The 26,403-nt window shown below is 37.7% G+C and overlaps 1 protein-coding gene across 1 annotated transcript in view; it reads right to left on the bottom strand.

Moving 5' to 3' along the window:
* The window catches only part of LOC123275345 (patj homolog), a gene marked incomplete in the record, with an annotated part of 555,954 nt that overhangs the window by 89,456 nt on the left and 440,095 nt on the right, over nucleotides 1-26,403 (bottom strand). The window contains 1 exon segment of the mRNA XM_044743428.1: nucleotides 8,597-8,770. Coding sequence (XP_044599363.1) covers nucleotides 8,597-8,770 — 174 coding nt within the window.

Raw genomic sequence — 26,403 nt, 5'->3', positions numbered from 1 at the left:
TCATTAAAATGATTTTTCAAAATTCCTATTATTTCATGAGTTATAGCCGTTTTAGTGACGTGGCATCGGTTCCGGTCTAACCGCTACAAGTTAACAAAAGACGGTAGGCGTTCCCAAGTCCCTACTTATGTCCCTTTCTATTATATAGTATTCCTTTTAAATCTTGATATTAACCCCTACAATGATAACCCGGTAGTAGAAAAAAAAGTGTGTTGGGCATGTTCAAAAACGCATGGGTTCACGGTTACGTAAAGCAAAATAGATAATAAAGGTATTGGTGGCAAAGGCGCTGGTAAACTCACTGCTAAGCTTATCAATGAATTGTCTTTATATTATGGTTTGGCAATTCGTTGAAATCTAGATTCTGTTGAGACATGAAAAGAGATGTGTGGGCAAACTACTTTCATAAAATTTCAACTAACGAAAATCCTCAGCACATGAATTGTTCATCTAGTTGGTGCAAGTATTAGAAAGCAATAGAAGACGGCACTATTGACGAATTTGACCACAAAAATCCTCCTCTAAATGACAAAGTTTTAGAAGTAATAAAACCAATTTATGAAAGTTTATCAGCTGATTCTTTATTGGAACGATGTTTGGGTTCTGAAACCCAAAATAATAACGAATCTTTGAATTCATTAATTTGGACTTTTGCTCCGAAGCACATTCACGCTGGACCGAAGACAATTGAAATTGCCACTTTCTTCGCAGTTAGTATTTTTAATGAAGGTTTTATACCTATATTAGAAATCTTAGATGTTATGGGAATCACGATTGGCCCAGAAGCTAATGCTTTTGCAGCGAGACGGGACGAAGCGCGTATCGAGCGCTCGGAACTCCGGACTTCAGAGGCGTCAAAGGAGGGTAGAACTGCACGTCTTCACAAGAGAACATCGGAGAATGAGCATTTTGAAGTAGAGGAAGGATTCTTATATGGAGTAGGAATCGCCGATTAAAAATATGTAAGTATTCTGTACCATTCTACAAGTAAAATTGTCGAAAACTTGTCTCAAAACTTTGAACGCGTTTTTCTCAGAACTACTTTTTTCGAGCTGGCGGTAAGGATATCTCGAGTTCTAATGAACTGATTTACTTTAAATTTGAAGAAGATGTTCTCTATACGTCGCTTCATCTCGTGAACCCTGCCCAAAACTATAACTTCTCATTTAGTATTTTCAAAAAATTCGGAATTGTTAAAAAAATATGAAAAAAAAAAAATTTTTTTCAAACTGCCGCCATTTAAAAAAAAAATTTTTTTTTAACTTATCCAAGAGTTATACGATAGCGGCATCTACAATGATTAAGAATCCGTTCGTTTTTTATGTTTCAGATCACCAGGAGGGTTGGAATAATGCACGCCAGGACACCCTCTTTTTTTTTGACCCCCCACTTTGACTGCTCATAACTTTGTCAATTTTAATTTTTTTTTTTAATAATTTTTTTATGAAAAAATAAAACATCAATAAACAAATGATAAAAAAATTGATTACAAAAATATTTTTTGTTTCCTTCGTACAGCGCTTCTCAAACCGGGTGAAATTCATGCTTCTACAGTAGAATACTCCCTTAACAGACGCTTTTGTTTTAGTAATTTTCCAGATCTAACAAAATTCCTCTTTCCCGAATACATTCGAGAGTTTTCATCTTTCTCCAAGAAATTAATAATATCGTGTTTCACTTTTAAAATTTTCGATTTAAGTTTTTTGTTTCTACCTGTTTTATAATTTTGATTTTTGAAAAAGGTTTTAGAATATTGCATAAGTTTGTGTTTTTTTAAAGGATCGAAATTAAAATTCTTATAGTATGTTTATTTATTTTTTTGAGTCCCTTGGTTTGCATAAGATTGTGCTAATTGATTAGTGATAATTTCAGAAAATATAAGTTTTTTTTAACTGTCTCAGATAACTTTGTATTCTTTACCAAGGTTTAGACCTTTGCCTCAGGTGAAGATATGTTTATTCGGTCATTTAACCACGTGTACTTTTTTCTATATTTTTTGCTTTTCCTAACCTCTTCTTTTAAATTTTTTTCTAACATTGCTATTCTTCCATACAATATTGCTCGTCGATTTCTTAGTTGTCGCCTTCATCGTAAAGCAACAGTTTCATTTTTAACAGCATTTACTTGTGAACTAGGTTTTGCTGGTGAAACTAGGCTGGTAGATGGTGTCTCATTCATCAATCTTTCTAGATTTTTACGCACAATTTAATTTTTCTCCCTGTATTTTGAACTGTTTAATCGCCATTGTTTCTGTTTCTGTCTTCTTTCTCTTGAACTCATAGCACTTACAGACTTGACCTGACCTTTTTCCTTCTTCTTTAAATACTTGAGTCTTTCTTTCTCTCTAAGTTTCTCCAAACTGTCAGGACAATTTTTTAATTTTTCTCTTCGCTTTCTGTCTGCATTGCTCTAATCACACTGTTATAAAACGGTGAGGGAATAATACTTTTTGTAAGAAGAAATTTTGAATTATATTTAAAAATATTTCCTTTCGCATTTATGAAACTATGAACTCATAAAGGTATAGTCAATACTATCCTATATAAGTAAAAAATATGATAATAAACAATTTCTTAGGAATTTTACGTTTTAAGTTGATGATTATCTTCAAATTTATCGCTTGGGACATGGTGAGGAAATGATTTTCAGAATACCTTCTTGGACATATCTTTGTTATTTATCCTATAAAAAATAAATTTGTTTCATACCAACGTAGATCTAGCACAGTCCTATTATTAAAAAAATTAGGAAAACGGTTGACCCTGAGGGCCATCCCTACAACTTCCCGCTATTTTCGTAATTAAGCGCTCAAAATTGCATTTATTACGTTTTTAAGCTCTTCTAGCTCAAAAATATAATTTTCGTGTAGTTTTGAGCTCTCTGAGCTCAAAAGTCTGATAAGAGTTTAATAAAACATTATTTTTTGAATTTTCAAACCGCAATAACTTTCAAATGAATGCACCGATTTTCACGCGGTTGGCGTCATTCGAAGCAGTTTTTCAAATTCTATGATATATTTTTAAACAAAAATTGATCATACTGGAAATTTCGGTGAAATTCGTATAAAACACTTTTTTCGATTTCTTTCGTCAACGATAACTCACGAACGAATTAACCGATTTTGACCGGATTAGTGGTGATCGAGGTGGTTTTTTGATGTTCAGAGCTGATTAGTTTTTGGAATTGATCGGTCGAGCCGTTTAAAAGATATTAAGAAAAAACCACATTTGAAAAAAATTTTTTTTCGCAGTTTTTTCAAGATTTCTCAAAATCAATCAGTCTGAATCAGTAATGAGAGGTTAACATACACACACACACATACACACACACATACACACACACGCACGCATACACACATACAGATATACATACACCATCGCGGAAATAGTCAGGGAAGCTTTCTAGGACCTCAAAACGTTGAGATCTGATGAAAACTCGATTTTCGGAAAACGGAGTAGAAACAATAACTTCCCGATTTTTGAAAATTTTCAATTTTCTTAGCGGGAAGTTAAAAAACAACTTTTCAGAATGGACGATCTTGGTTTATAAAAATGATCAAGGACATCAATTTCGATTTTTTTTGAGAATCAGCCATAAACAAAATGTAATACAAGAATCGTGTTTGAGACTACCTGTAGCTATTAACAATAACTGTTACCAATTACCATTATCAGAAACAGTAATTATTAATAATAACTGTTATTAACAATATTTGCATTGCAAACCGCTAAATGTAAGGCTATTTAGAGGGACCAATTAAAATGACTTTTATAATAATTAATTTATATCATTCAAAAATTTATTATCATCAAGACGTGAGTAACGAAAAAAAAAGAAATTGTTTAATTAAAAAAAAAAAAAAAAAAAATAGGAAAATGGTTGACCCTGAAGGCCATACCTGCAACTTCCCGCCAATTCTATACCTAAACGCTTGAAATCGCACTTATGACGTTTTTGAGCTCTTCGAGCTCATAAATAAAATATGTCTCTCCGAGCTCAAAAAAATAGCTTTTGTATGCTTTTGAGCTCTTAGAGCTCAAAATTTCGATAGAGGTTTAATATAACACTATTTTTTGAATTTTCAAATCCCATTAACTTTTGAATGAATAAACCGATTTTCACGCGGTTGGTGCATTCGACGCATTTTCTTAAGCGTCATAGAGAATCTTCAAGTTTCAATTGATAAAACAAAAAATCTTGGAGTAATTCCGAAAAAACACTTTTTTTGGTTTTCTTTCGTCAACGATAACTCACGAACGAGTCAATCGATTTTGATCGGACCGGCTACGATCGACGTTGTTGTTTGATGTCAAGAGCTGATTAGTTTTTGGGATTGATCGGTAAAGCCGTTTAAAAGTTATTCTAGAATAACCACATTTGAAAAAATTTTTAACTTTTAACCCGCTGAGAAAATTGAAAATTTTCAAAAATCGGAAAGTTATTGGTTGTACCCCGTTTTTCGAAAATCGAGTTTTCATCAGGACTCGACGTTTTGAGGTCCTAGGAAGCTTCCCTGACTATTCTCGCGAGGATGTCACTATATCTGTATATGTGTGTGTGTGTGTGTGTGTGTGTGTGTGTGTGTGTGTTTTTTTTTTTTTTTTTTTTTTAGGGGGAATCCTTTTTACGGATTCTAGGCATAGCTGTTTGGCCTGGATATGTGGCGACTCGACGCAGTGTCATACTAAAACTCGACGCTGACGCCCCTACCCACTAAACCCTAAACCCCTTTTTCTTCTATCCTCTGATCCTCCATGGTACCGCCGTAAGGCATTTCTTCGCGGGGGGAGGAATTAGCTGCCGCTCTTCCTTCTGGTGGCTAAGATGTTACTTCTTCCTTCTAGATTCTGTCTTTCGCTCTTTTCCTCTCAGTGGATCGCAACTCGGTAAGCACTTTTGTAGCAAAAGTGCTTGTGGCGTTCCAGGCAGCTTCTGACGACAACATTACTTCTACTATTGACTCTGGTTGGGTTCTCTTTTTCAGAATCTTCCCCAACTCATCGCGCTGTTGGTTGAAACGTGGACACACAAAGAAAACATGCTCCGCATCTTCATTGACCCCTGGACAGGACGGGCACTCTGGGGTATCATCGTGCTTAAAGCGGTGAAGATACTTCCGGTAACATCCGTGTCCTGATAACATCTGCGTTAAATAATAGTTGATCTCACTGTGACTCCGGCTGAACCACACATCAATCCGAGGTATGAGACGGTACGTCCACCGACCTTTCTCTGAAGCATTCCAGTCTTGTTGCCATCTTGCGATGCTGTGTTGCCGTTCTTCCCTTCTAAGTTCTTCAGGGCTCAGTGTGGTTGACCTTTTTCGTTGATATAGGTTCCGTCTTTCCTCAGCTAGGACTCTGAGAGGCAGAGTACCGGAAATAACACACACTGCTTCCTCTGGTATTGTGCGGAAGGCGCTAGCTACTCGTAGGGCACTCAGTCGATATACTGGTCCAGCCTTTCTCCATGATTCTTGCGTCTTTAATGCGTCGGCCCAAATGTGTGTGTGTGTGTGGCCGTATGTAAACCTCTCATCACTTTTTAACGACTTGACCGATTTCATCGCGGTTGGTGCCATTTGAAAGGGCTTGACTAAATTTAGATTGTGATTACCATTCAGACTGATTCGAAGCAGTAGATTTTGAGAAATCTCAAAAAAACTACAAAAAAAAATTTTTTTGAAGTGTAGTTTTTTTAGAATTACTTTCAAATGACTTTACCGATCAAATCCAAAACCTAATCAGCTCTTGAGAACAAAAAACCACGTCGGTCACCGCAAGCTCGGTCAAAATCGGTTGATTCGTTCGTATCGTTGTCGAAAGAAAACCATAAAAAGTGTTTTTTCGGAAGTACTTCGAAACTCTTAGCTCGATCGATTCGAATTTGAAAATTCTTCAGGAGGCTACAAAAACTGCGTCGAATGCCGTCAACCGCGTGAAAATCGGTTCATTCATTCAAAAGTTATTGCTGTTTGAAAATTCAAAAAATTGTGTTCTATTAAACTGCTATCAGAGTTTTGAGCTCGAAGAGCTCAAAATGACACAAAAATCATATTTTTGAGCTCGAAGAGGTCAAAAACGTAATTTGTAATTTTGAGCGCTTAAGTACAAAATGAGCGGGAAGTTGCAGGGATGGTCTTTAGGGTCAACCGTCATCCTAATTTTTTTAGTTTTAAAATGTTAAAGGGACAAAAAAACTTCAGATTTAAATTCAGTGGAACAAAGCGCATACAAAACATACTCAATCTGAATCCATAAAATTTTTTTTTTATCTCGATAATTTCGATTTTTTATGATTTATTGCAATTTTTTTGGGTTTTTTGCAATTTTTTCAAATTTCGAGGCTTAACAGGCCAATTAACGTTTAGATTTAGATTCAGTGAATTGAAATGCACAAAAATTATACTTGAACCGTATCCAAAAAAATTTTTTTATCGTTGTGACTGCAGTTTTTCGCAATTTTTTACCTTTTTCATGGTTTTTTGCAATTTACTTAAAATTTTGAGGGTGTATAGGCAAAACTGACTTCAGATTGGGAAGTTATTACCAAATTACGCCGGGCCATATATCATCATCAAAATTTTGAACAACGATTGCTACGTTGTCGACGACTTGCCAGGTGCTCCTAGGTCATAGAAACCATACACTGGCTTGTATCCGGGCGAGAAGCTGAAACTGTATGTCACTGGGGTCAGCAGCGCCGATTCCGAGCACAGCAGTGGCGAGGACACTATCTGCTAGTCCACCGGGTATACACCAACCTACTATCAAAACCGGGTGATGACTCCAACGTCATGGTACTTGCGTTGAGAAACTGCGAAAATTGCTATTTGATCAAGCGCCAGTGGCGGTGGTTTCTGCACACTGCTAGTGGTTAGTGACAGTTGTCACGTGCATGTGATCATAAGTAACCACTGTCGATGTCATTGGGCCCGGTTTATTGCATATAATGAAGAATTAACATCTATATCCTACATCTCTATTGTAATGAGGAATTTATATCTATTATTGTTGCGCAAAAGTAAACGACAAGTTACAAGAAGCATAGCGGCATCCAGCACAAGAACGGAGGTAGAAATTCCTTCACGAGAATGTGAATAATGTCCAGGTGGCCGACTGAAGGTGATGTAATCCCTCTTCCAACACACTAGGGGTAACCAAAGGGTCCACCCTCTAGTCTCAAGGACCGATAGTGAGGAATGAGAAATACCGTCGGTCCCTGTACTTACCCCTACCCTTGGGGTAGCTCTAGGACCGCAGTGATAAGTGGATCCAGCCGAGAGGAAATGAGACTAGGAAATACCACTCCAATTTGTCAAACAGAGGTACATGCGATTCGGACTTGCGTGAAACGTATTACCAACTTCAAATGCAGGAACGAAAACATATACATATGTATTAATAGTCGAGCAACTCTCAGATCTCTATCGTCTGTCGTGATTAATTTCAGGATGGTTAATGAATGCAAAGTGTGTCTAGAGTAGCAAGCGACAACCAACCGTGTCAATCTTATCTGAGTCCCGTGTCACAGAGAAATTATAGATTGCGAGATTGCCAATACATGGCCAGGAACAGAGCTTGTCACACATGCACATTCCTTATCAGCCTTAAATCGACGCCCCGTTGCTTTATTAAGAGCCTAATAGACTGATAGACCTATAACAGGTTCATGGAACTATAGCTTAAAGCTAAGGGCTAATGACACACCAAGAAGCTCTATGAGAGGCCTTCGCAGTCAGTTAGCTCAGACTTTATCATGCTTGGAAGATCACAGCTTAGCCTGGTGATCGGAATAATAACGAGTCACTGGACCTCTGCGAAGAATCTTAGGTATGTGGGCATCTTTCAAAAAGCGATATGCCCTAGATGTAAAGCAGAAAACGCCTCTACCTACATCTGTTGACCAACTGTACTTTTCTAAAGAAAACCCGCAACAAAATTTTCGGGGTAAATCATATTTTGTGAAAGGTTAGAGTGATAGGACTGCTACGCTCTACAAATAACATTATGCTGTGAAGCAGAGAAGGATGGGACTCACGGATTAATTTTTACTTAAATCGTTTCACATTCACGTAACAGGGAGGATGAGAATTAAGATAAGATGAGGAGAGAACTTTCTCAGTGTGAGCTTATAGAATATGTGAGAAAAAATTCGGGTAGCTCAGGCTGGGATCTGAACCCAGAATTTCTGAAGTCATGTCAGTTGCTTTACCATTTAAGCTAACCGGTCTTTACCAATTTTTCTTTCACTGTATTCTATATCCATTAAGTCACACCGTCCCTCCTACGGTAGATAAATCAAAATTTCAGTTTAATGATTATTTGAAACGGTATTATTAGAGTAATTTCAAGATATATATTCGTTAAGACAATTTAAAGGTTTCAATATAAATTATTGCTAGTGATAACTTAGCTACTATTCATTAGAAAACTCTATCTAAGACCATAGTAGAGAATACATTTATCAAAAAAGTTGTAATTATAAAAGAAATTAGTATTATTGAAGAGAATAAGCATATATTGGAATGGTACAAACGAAAAGAAATAAAACTAGTTTTTAACATAAATAGTTGATATGTTGCATTGGCAATTACCTCTAATAACTCATCCGCTGATCGCAGTATGCCACTTACTCCAACAGGGCCTTCTGGAAGTATTGATCGAATATAATGATGAGGTCTTACTTCTTTTCCGTTTTCCACATCCACAGTACCTTCCAAGCTTATTCCAAGGCCGCTACCAACGGTAGATTTTTTTATTTGTGCAATCTGTAAATTTAAACATATTTTGTTATTACTCATTGTAACAGGCCACTGATAGCGCCTCCTGGCTCTTGAATTTTTGTTGAAATTTTTAATTTTTTTTTGCTATTTTCCTCACTATAAACCATCCTTGGTAAATTCATCGCGACCGAGTCGCCCTTGCGTAATAGCAAAGATCACTAAAGTTCGATTGCGCGTGAGTTTAATTTAAACGAACGTAGATTTAATCAGAAATAAGTAATCATAAGTTAAATTAATGACTTTTTCATTCGAAAGATGACGACGATTACACGATTCGCAAAGTGTTCTACGAAGAGCAGATAGTACTCAGTCTAGCCACGACGGGATATCTGCGACGAGGGACTAGTCAGTCAAAGATGCTGAATCGACGATGCAGGCGTGAAGATTTATATCAACGGCTGCTGAGTCTGCCAATGCTCCAGTCACACCAAAATTAATTATACTTGTCGATTATTTGATAAATGAGACAAGTGGCATCATCCGTTGATTATTGAAGATAGCCGCTTGCAATAAAAATGAGAAAAAAGAGGAAAGGAAGAAAAAAACCTTCTTTTCTTCTTTCATGTTTACCTTTGTGTAAAACGCATGTGTTCACTCCGCTATTGGCAAATATTCTTTTGATAATTCCATATTTTTTTATTTTTGAATAATTCGATGCAAAAATATAATTATTGGTTGTGATTTATGATATCAATTGTTTGACGTGATTCAAGAGGTGGTAGTTGTACCTGGACATGATCGTCGAGAAGAGACCGTACACGTCAATTATTTCGACAATCCGCCGTTATCCTACCAGTGCCGCAGTTTAGATAACACAGAAGTCGAGGACCGATCAACGTATATCAACGTATATCATCTTGAGCCGCGGACAACCCTAAGGAGCTTCAATGCTAACCAGGGTGAGTGATTGTCATCGAAAAAGGTGATTCGTAGGAAAAACCGTTATTAGCTCAACGAATTTTAAAATAAGTTTTACAATTTGTTGCTGCTGACAAGCCAAAAATTTCTTTATGGGGCTTAACTCTTTGTTAAGTCTATTTTTAGCTTAGATTTAGGGGTGTGACGAACGAAATTTATGCCACTACCCTTATTTTTCATGTAAAATAAATGACAGAGGCTGATTTCTTAATATTTTATTTATTTTTTTTTCTCGCATGATTGAACCACAAATATAACTCTTATTTTTCCTATCCATTTGATAATTTGACCGATAACAATTAACGATAGTGTCAATAAGATCAGTAGGGTGTCCGTTATTTGCCAAGTTGATTTTTTTTTCGCTGACGCCCCCTGGATTTTTAGTTCTTGACCTAAAAAAAAAATATCCTATATAAATAAGCTCTTAATTACAAAATTAAACCTTGCCCCAATCGAGTAACATTTCCCATTTAAATAACATGGGAATTTGCAACTTTTTGTTATAAATTTTTTTTCTTTGAAAAAAATGCCACTACGACTATTATCGATATTTATTCTGATAGAAAATTGAATGCTTTACAAAAAAGTTTTTCCATAATTTTTCGATAAAATCATTCCTTTAAAAGTTATTCGTAGATTAAGTTGTGTTTATAGTTATTATCATAGTTTTTCAGTCTTGCTATTAAGTTTCATGTGTTATAATCATTTATTTCATCTATAAATGTTCCAAAAATTTGATAAAAACGATTTATAGTTACCGTAACGTTATCAATACGATGTATTGAATACATTCTTAATAATATAGCCGCACATTTGTATTTTTTCTGTCTCTAATCATATTTATTTGTTAAGCAATTTTTAGTCGCCTTATGATGAGTATTTTTATTTTCATGAATAATTTGCAATAAATATTGTTTTTGATTTATTTTATAACTTAGAATGTTGATATATTCTTGAGTTAATTGAAGCGCTGTTTCAACTACATCGTTAACAAACCATGTAGGAAAGTATGGCGGGCCCAGGCCTGGCCCAACTATGGACAACTCTGGGCAAGGCTTGCAACTCAGAGTTGGCCCAGTCTTGGTTTAAGTCTGGAATGATAACGCTGGCCCAAGCCTGTTTACCAGGACTGGCCCAAGCCTGTTTACCAGGACTGGTCCATGCCTGGCTACCAGGACTGGCCAATGCCTGGTTACCAGAGTTGGGCCACAGTCAATTTTCAAGTCCGGCCCATGCCTGGTAACCAGGTCTGGGCCCTAGTTAATTTTCAAGTCTAGCCCATGCCATTTGATAAAAAATGAATTATTTAAGGTTTCATTTTTTTATTTTAATTTTTAAGTAGAGCTAACACAAATTTAGATAGTTTGACTCTTTATTTAGACCTAAATTCTACTAATCATAGAAATAAAGTGAAAATAACATTTGCCTTAACCGAGATTTGAACCCAAGCCCCGCACGCTTGCCAGACCGATAACTAACCCCTGCGCCGTACGACTGATAAGTTGATTTACATCTCATCATTCATATAAAATAAATTTATATGATGATGAAGTGTGACGGTTTATATTATTTTTATAATTTATGTTATTTAATATTGTATTTTGATGAAAATTAACTGTTTTTTTACAAATGTTTATTACTCAAAAAAATGCAAGAGTTAAGTTCTTATATAACTTTAGACTTTGTACATTGTTCTGTATATTTTTTAAATATTTTATTTGAAATTTTAATGTTAAAAATTATCAATATTAAAAATTCAACTGTAAATTACTATATTTTATTTTTTTTAAGACCATATCAATTTTGACGATATGCGATTGTTTTGGTTAAAAAATAAATTTTCAATTTTAGCATTTGCTAACAAATATTCGTTAAAAAATAAATATTCAATGTTTGAAATTCTATTACTTCATGATTAATTAACTTTAGATTTTCCATTGAATGGGCAAGGCTAAGTTACCCAATTCTGGTTCAAGTATAGGTTGCCATTCAACAGCCATGGCTACTCTTTTAAAAGAAATAAGTGGAATTTCACTGGTTCACCAGTGGAGGTTACTGATTTCAACCAGTGAATGCAATTTCACTGGTGAATCAGTGAAATCCACTGATTGAATCAGTGAATAATACATCTGCGCGCATGCGCGCTGGTTTGTCCACTGGTTGAATCAGTGAAATCCACTGATTCACCAGTGACATTGTATTCACTGGTTGGAATCAGTGAACTTCCACTGGTGAACCAGTGAAATCCCACTGATTTCTTTTAAGAGAGTAGGCTTCCCAGCCTTTGCCCAGGCTCGGGTAATCATTAGACCAGCCAAGGCTTGGTTGCCCAGTCTTGGCCCGAGGTTGGGGTTCTTTTGCCTCGGCCATTCTATGGCGAACCAGTCTTGGCCCAGGCTTGGGTAATCATTGGTTTGGCCAAGGTATAGCTGCCCAGTCTTGGCCCAAGGCTGGGTTTTTTTGCCTCGACCATTCTATGGCGAACCAGTCTTGGCCCAACGCTGGGTCCTCTTGCCTTGGCCATTCTATGGCAAACCAATGTTGGCTCAGGCTCGGATAATCATTGGACCGGCCGAGGCTTAGTTGCCCAGTTTTGACCCAGGCTCGGGTAATAATTGGGTTGGCCAAGGCTGATTACCCAGTCTTGGCCCAAGCATGGGCCAATATCGGTGCACCAAGCTTGGTTGCCCAGTACTGAGCCAGGCAAGGCCCCGTCATTTAACTCTGGCAGATCCTACATGGGAACTTGTAGATTATTAACCCTTCGTTACTCGTGCTATACGGGGATTCGCTACCCAACATTACTTAACCTAATAGAGTTGGTGTGAGTACGAGTGAGACACTAGAGAAAGCGCGAGTAACGGAAGGTTAACGATGTATAATCCTTCCAAAAAATCATAATTGGTGGTCCATGTCTCTAAGTTAACCTCTCAGAAATTTTTATTTATGTTGAATCGAATAAAATATTTAATCGAATTTGAATTGATAAAAATCAATTTATTTAACAAAAAAATTACTGTTTTTTGTAACTTCGGGAACTTATATTTTTGTAAATTGATAATTTCATTACCTGAATCAGGGTTGCAAATAATGCATTAAAAAAATAATTGAATTAACATACTAATTAAAATTTTCTTTTTATTTCGTAATTCCGAAAATTTTAATTAAAAATAGTTTTCAAATTTCTAATCCCCAATACTAGATTAAAAAATCAAAAATAAATTTTTAATCCCAAAAATCGGATTTAAATTAAAAACGAAAATTTTAATCCTAAATAATTAATTAAAAATTGAAAAAAAATTTTAATCCTAAGTACGGAATGAAAAAATTAGAAAAACGGTAGATCCTGAAGGCCATCCATGCAACTTCCCGCTAATTACATATCTAGGTGCCTAAAACTGCACTAATGATGTTTTTGAGCTCTCCAAGCTTTTTTTTTTTTATAACTGTTGCCGTAAACAAATACAAATTTATAATTATTTATATATTTATATTATATATACTATATTATAGGGGAGGGGGGGGACAAAATAAGGTACTTAAGGAAGTCTTCTAAAGAAGTTATTAAAGACTGAAATACGCTGAATCTTATTTTCTTAAGTTGTTTTCTAAGTAAATAACAAAAATTTTTAGTTATCACTAAAAATTTCTTTTAATTTTTTGCGGGTAAAATGGGATACCCCCTGAAAAAGTGAAAAAAAAATTAGGAAAACGGTTGACCCTGAAGGCCATCCCTGCAACTTCCCGCCAACTCTATACCTAAACGCTGGAAATTGCACTTATGACGTTTTTGAGCTCTTCGAGCTCATAAATACAATTTGTATGTTATTTTGAGCTTTCCGAGCTCAAAAAATAGCTTTTGTATGCTTTTGAGCTCTTCGAGCTCAAAAATTTGATAGAAGTTTGATAAAATACTATTTTTTGAATTTTCAAATCGCAATCACTTTTGAATGAATGAACCGATTTTCATGCGGTTGGTGGCATTCGACGCAGTTTTTTAAGTTTCATAAAAAATCTTTAAGTTTAAATTGATAGAACAAAAAATTTCGGAGTGATTCCGAAAAAACACTTTTTTCGGTTTTCTTTTGTTTACGCTATCTCTCGAACGAATCAACTGATTTTGACCGGATTAGTGGCGATCGACGTATTTTTCAAGTTTAAGGGCGGATTAGTTTTTGGAGTTGATCGATGGAGCCGTTTAAAAGTTATTCCAAAAAACCACTTTCAAAAATAATTTTTTTCCGATTTTTTTTGAGATTTCTCAAAATCTATCGGTCCGAATCGATTCAAATTCATAGGAAATCTAAGTTTGAGGGAACTCCGCTTGGTAGATTCTGATCGGTTCAATGGTTCAAAAGTTATAAGCGATTCACATACTCACACACACACACACACACACCTCGTGTCGGGCTTGCTGGGTCCCGCATCGGGCGCCTTCTCAGGTGGTGGATAGGAGAATGCCCGGCATGTCTGCACGTCAGATGCGTCGGGTACCGAGGAAATAGAATACTCGGGGTGGACCAAAACCTAGCAAAAGATGATATGGAAATGTCAGAAGATTTTCAAACATCGTTTACAGTACAGAGGATGGATACCTCAGTGCCGTCGAGGAAAGACGTGCAAACGGGCCTAAACTCGTCGTTATCAAGCGACCGTTTGAACAGTGGAGTAGACCCCATGGCTCTGCTGTCTAGCAATGCTAGCAAGGTTACAGGGAGTACGAAATCAGCCCAGATGGCAGAGAACGGACAGCTGAGCAACATTCCTTCAAAAAGTGGAGGACCTTTTGCTCCTGCCACTAATCAAACCCACCGAGGAAGAATGAACTCTCTACCGACCGTCACCGGCCAACAGTCACCAATGGAGAGGCTCGGCAACAAGATTGATGAGTTAGCCGACTTCATAAAAGACAAAAAGAATCTCCACCATGAGATCAGAAAATTGGTTTCGTCTATTAGTACGGCATATAGGCTGGCCAACAAATCACCAACGAAGTCGGCGTCAACGACTCAAACATCTCCGAGTCTGAACAAAAAATCACAGCCACCTCTGACCACTCCTAAGAAATTACCACAGCAAGGAGATGGCAACAAGAAGAGGCCGCTGTCCACGCCCAGCCCTTCCTCAGATATTGACAAGCCAGCACAGAAAAAGACAGCCCGGGATGATACCTGGACCAAAGTGACTCGGCAAAACAAGAAAAAGAAAGAACAGGAGCCAGTGACTCAAGCTGCTACAGCCCAAGACCAGCCTAACAGCGGTGGCTCCAAGAAACCAAGGAGGAAGAAGACAAGAACTAAAGCTGTCCTAGTCCAACCAGCTGAAGGGCGAACATACGCCGATCTTCTGAAGGAAATCAAGGCCAAGGTAAGCCCTGTCGAGACGGGCGTAGACAAAAGGTCTATTAAAAAGACGAAACACGGAGGCGTTCTCCTTGAAATGGCTCGAAAGACCGAAGACAGCAAGGCATTCACCGATGCAGTATGGGCAGCCACCGCAAACATCGGCACAGTCAAGACGCTAATACCAACAACAACGATCGAGATCCTCGACTTAGATGAAATCTCTACCGAGAGCGAAGTCCGTGAAGCACTCAAACGTGAATTCACTGACAACCTGGAGGTCAAACGGGTAAATTTGACAAAACCCACACCACGAGGTAATCGGGCAGCCTTCTGCGAACTAGACGAGCCCAGTGCGATTAAGGCCCTTGACAAGGCCCGTATACGGATCGGTTTGGTGAACTGTCGTATACGCCCAGTAGTAAAAGTAACACGTTGTTTTAAATGTTTTGGTTATGGACACCAAACACGTCAGTGTGCGGGATCAGACAGAAGCAGGTGCTGCTACAAATGTGGCGGAGAGAACCACAAGGCCGTAAACTGCACGGAGAAGTTAAAATGCTTCCTTTGTGCTTCGGACAAAGATGCCCAGGATAGTCTATGCCATATTTCTGGCACTGGAGCGTGTAAGGCATTCCGCAAAGCACTTGCAGAAGCCACGAAAGGTCAGAAATGACACGCATACTACAAGGCAACCTGAATAGGTGCGCCCTGGCGCAAAACCTGCTGCGCCAGCGTGTTTTCGAAGATAAAATTGACGTCTGCTTTATCTGCGAGCAATATCTAAACATCGAAGGTAAAACATGGTTCGCATACAAGACGGGCACGGCAGCAATTTGGATTGTGAACACAAAGAACGTTACCGTCAACAACAGCGGAGGTGGAGTAGGTTTTGTCTGGATTCAAACCCCCACAACCTACTTCATGAGCGTCTATCTCTCACCTAACGAAGGGATTAGTGTGTTCCGACAGAAACTCGCAAATATAGAAGATGCGGTCACTAAGTTTGACGGCGAAGTTATCGTAGCCGGAGACTTCAACGCTAAATCGGCTGAGTGGGGCGCTGCTTTCTCCGACACCAGAGGTAACGAGGTCGCTGACGTCGTGGCTAGACTCGACCTCATAGTGCTGAACACCGGGAGCACCACGACCTTTAGAAGACCAGGGTACCAAGAATCCATCCTCAACATCTCATTGGCGACTCCAAGGACTGCCAATATCATTGGAGACTGGACAGTATCCGAAGAATACAGTGGCAGTGATCACCAGTTTGTGACATTCAGCGTTGGATTGGCATTTGCTCCGGTTTCACAACGCGACGTTTCTAAGCGGAAGTGGAATGCCAAAAGGCTTGATCCAGAGGCATTGCAAGCTTCACTCGCACGAAGCTGGTCTATCCTCCAGAACAACCCGACACCGGATACCTGCAGCGAGACGGAAAAGGCAGTGCTAAACACGATGAAGGAAATTACTGCCGCATGTGACGCCTCTATGCCGCGGCTGAAAAACCAGAGCTTCCACAGACCAGCGTACTGGTGGTTAGCAGACATAGCAGAACTTCGAAAAATATGCCATCAGCTACGTCGCCGAGCAACGAGAGCTACGAAACGCTCCCCAAGCCAGGACTTGTATTCAAAAGAGTACAAGCAGGCCAAAAAGACGCTAAACCGAGCCATTAAAGCAAGGAAAGCGAAACTGTGGAAAGAGACCTGCAACGATCTCGACAATGACCTCTGGGGTAAAGCCTACCAAATTGTCGCCAAATGACTTGGAAAGGCTTCACCAGAGGCGCCGAAGTCTCCTGCCTTGATGGAGAGCATTGTAACGGAGCTTTTCCCCAAACACCCACCGCGGGAGAAGAAACACTACACTAAGAACAGCGAAGTAATACCCTTCACAACTAAGGAATTACAAGACGCGGCCAAGTCACTCAAAACAGGAAAGGCACCTGGACCTGATGGCATCCCGGCATCGGTGATCAAAACTGTAGCCCTGGAATACCCAGACATACTCATGAACACCTACAACGCATGCTTGGCAACTGGCACGTTTCCCGTGGTCTGGAAACGGCAGAGATTGGTTCTCTTAGACAAAGGTAAGGGAACCCTCATAACACCATCTTCGTTTAGACCACTCTGTATGCTGGACATTGCTGGAAAACTGCTCGAGAAGCTCATACAAGGGAGACTTCGCAACGACATAGACCGTGCTGGAGGTTTTGCCGCAAACCAACACGGCTTCCGAAAAGGACGTTCAACAGTCGGCGTGATCCAGAAAGTCGTAGTGACAGCGAGAGAAGCATGGACTGGTAGCCTCAAAGCCCGCAAGGTGTGTCTTGTCCTCACGCTAGACATTAGAAATGCCTTTAACGGCGCAAATTGGAGAGATATTTTGGACGCCCTGGAGCACAGATTTGACGTGGAGCCGGAGAATCTGGCACTAGTCGACAACTACCTTGACGAGAGAAGCTGATAGCAGAAACCACGGAAGGTCCACAAGAATACGCCATAACGGCTGGCGTGCCGCAAGGCTCAATAATGGGGCCCGATCTATGGAACGCGGACTACGACGAGCTTCTGAAAATCCCGTTGCCAAAGCAAGTGGAGCTAACGGACTTTGCAGACGACGTCGCGGCCACGATAATAGTAGACAGCGTAGAGGAGGCCGAACTACTCGTTCGGGAAACCATTGGTGCTGTCGAGACTTGGCTCGATAAACACCACCTGAAACTCGCAAAACACAAAACCGAGATGGTCGTTCTGACTCACCAAAAATGGTTCCCAAAACCATTTGCTGTGGACATGGGAGGAATAACGTTAACATCAACAAGGGCCCTGCGCTATCTGGGGGTAATGATAGACGAGAAACTATCTTTCCGCGAACACCTCGATAGTGCATGCCAGAAAGCCAGCAAGACGGTGTCTTGCCTAGCAAGAATTATGACGAATACTATGGGACCAAGAACCAAAAAGAGGAGAGTCCTTCTGGAAGCAGTCCATTTGGTACTGCTTTATGGAGCGGAAATATGGGCGGATATATGAAAGCAGAAAACCTATCGGCGGAAAATGGCAGCAGTGCAGCGGCGAGGCGCTCTCAGAGTTGCCTGCGCTTACCGCACGGTTTCCGAAGCGGCTGTATTGGTCATTGCGGGAGCTGCGCCCATCGACCTATTAGCGTTCGAGAGAGCAAGACTCTACGACGCTAAAATCGGTGGTTAAAACATGAAGGAGGCAAGAACGAGAATAAAAACGGAAACGCAGCAAGAGTGGCAGGACCGATGGACGTCGGGAGAGACAGGCAGATGAACAGCGCGACTGATCCCAAACATCAACGTCTGGCTTTCTCGGAAGCACGGGGACACGGACTTCTTTCTGACCCAGCTACTGACGGGACATGGGCAGTTCAATGCCTATCTATTCAAGATGGGTTTGCACAGCACACCAACGTGCAAATACTGTCCAGACAAAATTGACAACGCCGAGCACACGTTTTTCGAGTGTGATCGATGGAAGGACGATAGAATCTGCACCGAAGAAACAATGGGCACCGCGCTTTCCCCTGAGAGCTTGGTAACCTGCATGATCAAAAAAGAAGAAAACTGGACAGCTGTAGTAGCCTACGCGCAGCGTCTCTTGAAAGAAAAAATCGCAGAAAAGGATTAGAAACCAGTAATAACAAGAAGTAAGTGTCGTGAGGCACAACATGGACTGGATTGAAGTAATGCTAACGCGGTCCTGATCCAGTCTTCTCTGTAACATCTATAGGGAAACGAGAGAGGAGGATGTTTAGTCGGTATTGTTGCAAAATAATATTGTCTTCTGAGTCCGACATACCCAGGCACCAACACCTAGTCCTGGCAACAACACCAAGTCTTGGCATACGTAATCGTATTTTACCTCCTCTATAAAAAAAAAAAAAAAAAACACACACGCACACACACACACACACACACACACACACACATATACAAACACACACATATACAAATCATGGAGGAAAGCATGTCCAGAGGAAGCAGTGTGTGTCATTTCCGGAACTTTGCCGCTCAGAGTCCTAGCTGAGGAAAGACGGAACCTTTACCAACGAAAGAGGACAACCGCACAAAGTGCCGAGGAACTCAGAGCTAAAGAACGGCAGAACAGCATCGCACGATGGCAATCGCAGTGGGACGCCGCGACAACAGGGAGATGGACACACCGTCTCATAATGAAGATCGACGTTTGGCTAAACCGAAGTCATGGCGAGGTCAATTACTATCTGACGCAGTTGTTGTCAAGACATGGATGTTTTCGGACGTATCTTCACCGCTTCAAGCATGATGATTCACCGGAGTGCCCGTCCTGCCCAGGAATCAATGAAGACGCGGAGCACGTTTTCTTTGAGTGCCCACGATTTTACCCACAGCGAGATGAGCTGGAGATGATCCTAAAGAAGAAAATCAAACCAGAGACAATAGTAGAAGCAATGTTGTCATCAAGAGCCTCCTGGAACGCCATCAGCACATTTGCAACAGAAGTCCTTATAGACTTTCGTTCCATCGAAAGAAGAAGAGCAAATGACAACAACTAGAAGAAAGGTAAAATAACACCTTAGCTACCAGAAGAAAGAGCAGTAGCTAGATCCTCCCCTCACGAAGTAATGCCTAATGGCGGTTTCCATGAGGGATTCGGGGAAAGAAGAAAAGGGGTTTAGGGTTTAGTGGGTAGGGGCGCTAGCGTCGAGTTTTAGTATGACACTGCGTCGAGTCGCCACATATCCAGGCCAAACAACTATGCCTAGAATCCGTAAAAAGGATTCCCCCCCCCCCTTAAAACAAAAAAAAAACACACATATACAAACACACACACAAACACACACACATATATGTACACACAGACATACACACACACACATACATACATACAGACATACAGACATCACCGCGGAAACATTCGGGGAGGCTTCCTAGGACCTCAAAACGTCAACATCCGTTGAAAACTCTGAGAAAAAAATTGAGGTAGCAAATAGTATACTACACATCTAGGGAAGTAAAGTAAAAAATGTCTTAAATTACATGTAATTGTTGGCCGAGGCGAAGCTGAGGTCAACGAAGGCTCTCTCAAGTTGGCGGGGGAAAATCAATTTTTTTAACTTTTTTATTTCCAAATTGTTAGTTCGTCGTTTTTTCGGAATTGTTCGATTAATTTTATTGTTTGTTCGTTGTTCATTTTTTTATCAATAATTTTCAAAATTTTGACCTAAACCTAGCCCTCAATATGATAATATCTGCGGTTTTTTTTTTTTTTCTATCAATCCTAACTAGATATTGTTTGTTCGATCAAAATGAATGTTTGATCGATCGTACTTTTTTTTTATAATCAATTTTTTATTGTAATTACACCCACGCAGCTGCACATGTTTAAAAAACATCCGACTGCGCATGCGCGAACTTCCAAGTGATTGTGCGGTCTGCGGTCTATTTAAATCTAAATTCAAGTAATATTAATAAAAATAATTCTTATTCCGATGAAAAAAGTTTTTATCTAATCATATATAATCATAAATAATTAGACAAAAACTTTTTTCATCGGGATTGTTATTATCTCTATCAATTAATATTATTTAAAAGATATAACTGCCTCTTTCTTATCTCCTGTCGTCAGGTAATGCGGGTTCGCCTTTAATAACTTGAAATAAATTAGTGTGGCACAAATTTTGTGTTGTGGCCATTTGCCTTATGGGGGGTTGGAGAATTTTTATCCTCCATAATTTGCATAATTACTAATATCAATAACTTTTAGTGTAAATATAACAATAAAAATTCATTTTATAAAAACTGATTCTCCGGTAAGTAGTTAAACAATTAATTGATATGTTATTATTTAAAAGGAAAGAAATACTTTATCTCTTGGAAAAAAAATAAAAATAGTATAATTCTTAAAGTAGAGTATAATAACCATTGTAAAGTTTTGAATGGAGTTAACAAACTTGCAAAACAAAATTACTTAAAAAATCAAGTGAATAATTAGAAAAATGACAGTACAAAACTATGGAACTTTATTAAACGTCAATTAGTAAAAAATAGTGATAAAAAAGAGCATATTGAATTCATTTTAAATGATGATTACAAAATAATTGATAAGTGTCAGAAATAGTTTACTTTGCTCATACATGAGGCACCATCTATTAGACGTTCAAAGTAATTACTAGGCCTCTAGAGTAGTCTCTTACATTGTGACATACTCACTCTTGTCTATAGCTCTGTACCGATCACACGTACATCTAGAAGTTCTGTGTACAAGACATAATAAAGCTGCAACTACATATAGACGTTTATATTATCAAAGTGTTATATTATTACTAGAATAGCCATCCTTCCTATTTTCCACAAATTATTATAAAAGTCCTTCAGGTTATGGGCCCAGCACGCATAGGACGTGTTTTCTTATCTCGAAAGGGATTAGAAAAAGGATTCGCTTTGTGTAGTGCAACGAATTGTGCATAAAGAGTTTTTTTTAAAAAGGCTTAGCTTTTTAAAATTTGAAGAAAATCAAATAAACTGGTAAGTTTTTGATTTTTTATCCTAAGAAGTGCATTTTGGATGCTAAATTTAGATGAAATTAAAACTAAAAAAAATTAAAATGTAGAAGATTTTTAATTTAAAAGAAGTTGAAATTTTAGAAGAAAATAAATTTAGATGAAATTAAATTTAAAAGAAATTAAAATTTAGAAGATTTTTGATTTAAAAGAAGTTAAAATTTTAGAAGAAAATAAAATTAGATGAAAATTAAATTTAATAGAAATTAAATTTTAGAAGAATTTTAATTTGAAAGAAGTTGAAATTTAAAAAAAAAAAAAAAATAAATTTAGATGAAATTGATTTTAGAAGAAATTAAAAAAAAAAATTATTTTTCTTTGTTGCTTGAGAAAATAATTAAAAGAAAAAAAAAATTTTTTTTTTACTGTTGTGTATGTTACACTAAATCAAGTTCAAACTTGTTGAAGCCGCCCGGCTCGAGTAATATTATATAGCTATACACATTGTGTTAGTTGTATATATCATAGAACAAAAACGCGCTTGTCGCGTACAAGTTAGACGGTTTACGACTTTCAGATTCTGAGAATCGGATATCGATGTATATATTTCAGACGAAAAATAATATTGCTCTCAAGAAAATAAATAGAGTAATACAGTTGAAGTAGTTGACTTGTTTAAGATATAGTTGGTTTTGTAAGATTGATAATAATGATAGTTTACGATTGTAATTATTTTAAGATAAGAAGGAAATTTTAGAAGTTTAAACTTGAAATAAATATTTACCGAAATAAATATTTATAAACTATATCTCGACATTAAATTTAGTTATTACATAGTCTTTTTAAAAGACTGCAAGTATATAAATAAAAATAATAACTACTTTAATAATTGTCTCAAAGTAAAGTCTGTAGTACAGCACTAAGCTTTGTTTTAATTTAATCGGTTGTTACTCTGGTGTGTGATTTGAATGTCGCACGTGTACGTACGGCCATCCCCGAACGTTTCAACGAGCTGTGCCGTTTGTCACGAGGTGGGAGGGAGCACGTGTGCCATGCTGTTGCATGCGGGGGTTACAGCTGATTTCACTTTTTATTTACAACTTGCAGTGCAGTTGTGAATAGGGGTGAAATATCAGTCTCTGATAAGTTTGATATGTTTCGAATTGTTCATAATTAGAAGTTTACTGATATCTAGAAGATATGAACAAAGGAACAATGAATGAGCAGAACGATAAACATATGCTCGATAATAATGAGACTGAAGATACTCTATCTGAGACGTCAGACAAAAATTTAAAAACAGGTAATTTTGTTTTTTAATTTATTTTAGAAGTGGTTCCAAATTTTGAGAAGTTATCAATAGATGATACTTTAGAAGTTCTATAGATGTTTAGAAGTTCTATAGATGTTTAGAAGTTTTATAGATGATTAGAAGTTACGTTTATTTAATTAATCGTAAAATAAAATCCAAACTAAAAATAAAATTATTTTATTTATAAAGGGCCTGGAGTATCTGAAAGCCCAGCAATGTCGACAACTACTCCTTCAATTACAACGCAGTCAAAAATTACTGCAAGTCAAACGAGTACACCAACGACTCAGTCAATTGCTGCTTTTCAGACGAGTACACCAACGACTCAGTCAATTGCTGTTTTTCAGACGAGTACACCAACAACTCTGTCAAGCACCTTCGAAAATCCACCGATTTTCACAACAACTCAATCGAGTGGCAGCAGTGGTAGTACCCCTACCACTGAACAGACTGTACAACAAGAACTACTACAGTTCCTTTGTAAACAGCGCGAAAACATCAAGCTTCAAAACAAAGGTTTTGAGACAATGAAAATCTTGATGAGCCTAATTAATAAGACATCTGAAAATTTATTGGCTGCAGAACGGCTTCGAGTGCAAGGTACTCGAGGTAATTTACTTAACTCGATCACTTTTCTAGACTAAAGTTCAACTCATACGGGTGTTGGAATAGATGCTCAATCCAGCCCGCAAGATATTAACATAGAAGTAACTAAGGCTCTTAATGCTTCGATTACTGCTTTAAAAAGTACATTAGAGTCAAACAAAAAATCTTAAAATTATCAGGTACCAAGAAAGTATACTCTTAATTCAGATAGTGACATCAATAATTGGATGGATAAACTTAAATCTGAATTATCATCAAAAGATCTATTAGATGTTATTGACCCAACCGTCATTGGTCCTGATAATTTAGATGTACAAACAATTACAAAAAGAAAGCAAGCAGTAAGAGAAATCATTACTAGCCATTTAGATGATAAATACTATAAGAGGGTTCTCACTATAACAGAAACTATTGTGGTAATATCAAGTCTAAAAGAAGCTAAGAGGGTCGAAAAGAATGCCGCTCACACTTCTGTTAGAACGAAGCTGTGCGGCATGAGACTGAAACCAAAAGAGAGTATTGATGAGTTCTGGAATAAATTCGACAACACCATCGTTGAATACGAGAGCTGTGATAACGCAGTACCTCTGACAGATGAAGAGAAACGGTCAGCTTTTTACCAAGCTGTCAGTAAAGTAATTCCAGAAGCCCGAACTGCTGATTTATTACATAGGCAATTTAAAGGCAGATCAATGACTCTGGTTGAGTTGAGGTCTCATTTGCTGCAGCTGGAAGCTGAGAAAAAGTCAGCAACTTCTCAAGAACAAGATGCGTGTGCAAACCAAGCAAAACGGTTTAAATCACACCATGACAACTGTTATAGATGCAATAAGACGGGTCACTACGTCAAACAGTGTCCTTTAGCAGCAATTAGTGAATGGTACTGTTATATTTGTAAAGTGATCACTGATCACAATACAAATTCTTGTCCAAAAAATGAGGACAGTCAAAATTCAGGCAGGTCTGACTGCAGACGTGGTCGTGGTCGTGGTAGAGGTAGAGGTTAAGGTGCTTTTAGAAGAGGTACGTTCTTCAAAGGAGGTTTTGGTGGCAAATCCAAAGAATACACCAAATCCAAGTCGAAGACGTTCAAAAAGCAAGCAGCCCCACCAAAGGATGAAGATAAAAAGAAACTACAAGCACGACAAGCAGGTATGAATTTTGAAAATATAAATAATGTAGATAATATTACGTTTATTGCGGACTCAGGCGCAACTGAGCATATAATTAACAAGAGTTTGATTTTAAGTAATTTTAAACATTGCACAGGCGAGTTAATTAAAAGTGCAAATAAAAATAAGTTAGCTGACATAGTAATAGATGGAGTCGGTGACCTTTACTTAAAATCAAATCTTAGCAAAATAAAATTAACGAACGTATTATCTGCAGAAAATATCGCAAATAATTTAATTTCTCTTAGACGATTTGTAGATGCTGGATTAGGAATATTTTTAGATGATAAAAAGTTAGAAATATTCGATATAGAAACAGGTGAAATATGTTTAACAGGAAAGTATGTTAAACCTAACTGGCTTGTTACCTTCGAGGTAGAATATGCTGAGGAGGTTAATAGGCCAGATTACACAACGTACTCTTGTACTGCTGAAATTATTTCTCCAAATGAATTTTCCGAACAATCTCAGACGGTACCTGTTGATTTAAATTTGCAAAAGATGGAGGGAGATTTAGATGTTTCCTCTCATAAATCAACATCATCTGAGCTTGGGAGGGAGAGTAAGAAGAAAAGTCTTTTGGAGAAAGGTAGAAGTAATATAGAAGCAGAAATCACAGATTTTTTATTAGATGAACAAACTTTAAATAGAATAATTTTAGATTTTAATTCAGCTGATGCTCTAGAAGATTTTAATAATATTAAAAGTGCTGAAAATAATATACAACAATTAAAAATAATGAAAATAGATGAAGGTATGTTATGACACATAAGACTAGGTCATCCAAGCTTGAATTATCTAAAAGAACTTAAAAAATCTGAGCAGTCGCTGTGTAATGTAAACTTTAAAGAAAATATTTTAGATTGTGAAACCTGTATTCTAGCTAAGATGGAAAAATTACCCTTTAAAGAATCTAGACTAATAGCAGATAGACCGTTACACACAATTCATGTGGACACTATGGGACAATTTAAAATAAATTCGTTCCCGGTGCTTACAAATACATTATTGTGTTTTTAGATGATTTTTCTAGATTTGCAAAAATTTATTCTATTAAAAATAAAAATGAAGCTGCTAGTTGTTTAGAAAGCTTCATAAACACAACTAGAAATTTATTAGGTAAAAATGATAATGTATTGTCGAAAACTATCCACTTAGGATAGTTTCCGTAATTATTTTAAAAATTATGATTAATTTGGGATTAGGATATTAAATAAAATATGCGTCGATTTTTTGGGAAATAAAATGTAGATTTATTTATCCCCAGAGGAGGAAAACTCAGTTGGGCTGAGAAAAAACCTCCTCGAATGAAAAAATGTACAAGTAAGAACGCAAAGCGTGTCATGCGAATGAAAAAACATGTGTAAATTGCCGTCGCAAACAACACAAATGAGGTGAGCTCAACCGCTTTAGAAAAGCAAATGGTATTAATTCAGAATTAATGAATTTACGCTAGCTTTTAAGCTAACTAGATTCAATTAATAGTGAAATACTAATTAATTGACGTAAAATGTCAGCGCAGAGACTGATTGATTGATTAGAATTATTAGTGTAGGAACTAATGAGATAATTCGATATCAGAATCGAATAGTTGATAAAATTTGATTTGATAGAATGATGATTAAATATTTAGCAATGAATTTAATATAATTTATTACAAATATTGCGTGTTAACTATGGATTGACTAAAGCCGCGTGGCTGATGCAATCCTTTGTTGAAATGGCGCGTAATGACCGCGTGGCGTCACTTAT

This window comes from Cotesia glomerata, linkage group LG1, assembly GCF_020080835.1.
Source record: "Cotesia glomerata isolate CgM1 linkage group LG1, MPM_Cglom_v2.3, whole genome shotgun sequence".
Taxonomy (NCBI): domain Eukaryota; kingdom Metazoa; phylum Arthropoda; class Insecta; order Hymenoptera; family Braconidae; genus Cotesia; species Cotesia glomerata.
Note: the sequence above shows the minus strand (reverse complement) of the source record. Positions and strands in the feature narration are given on the sequence as shown.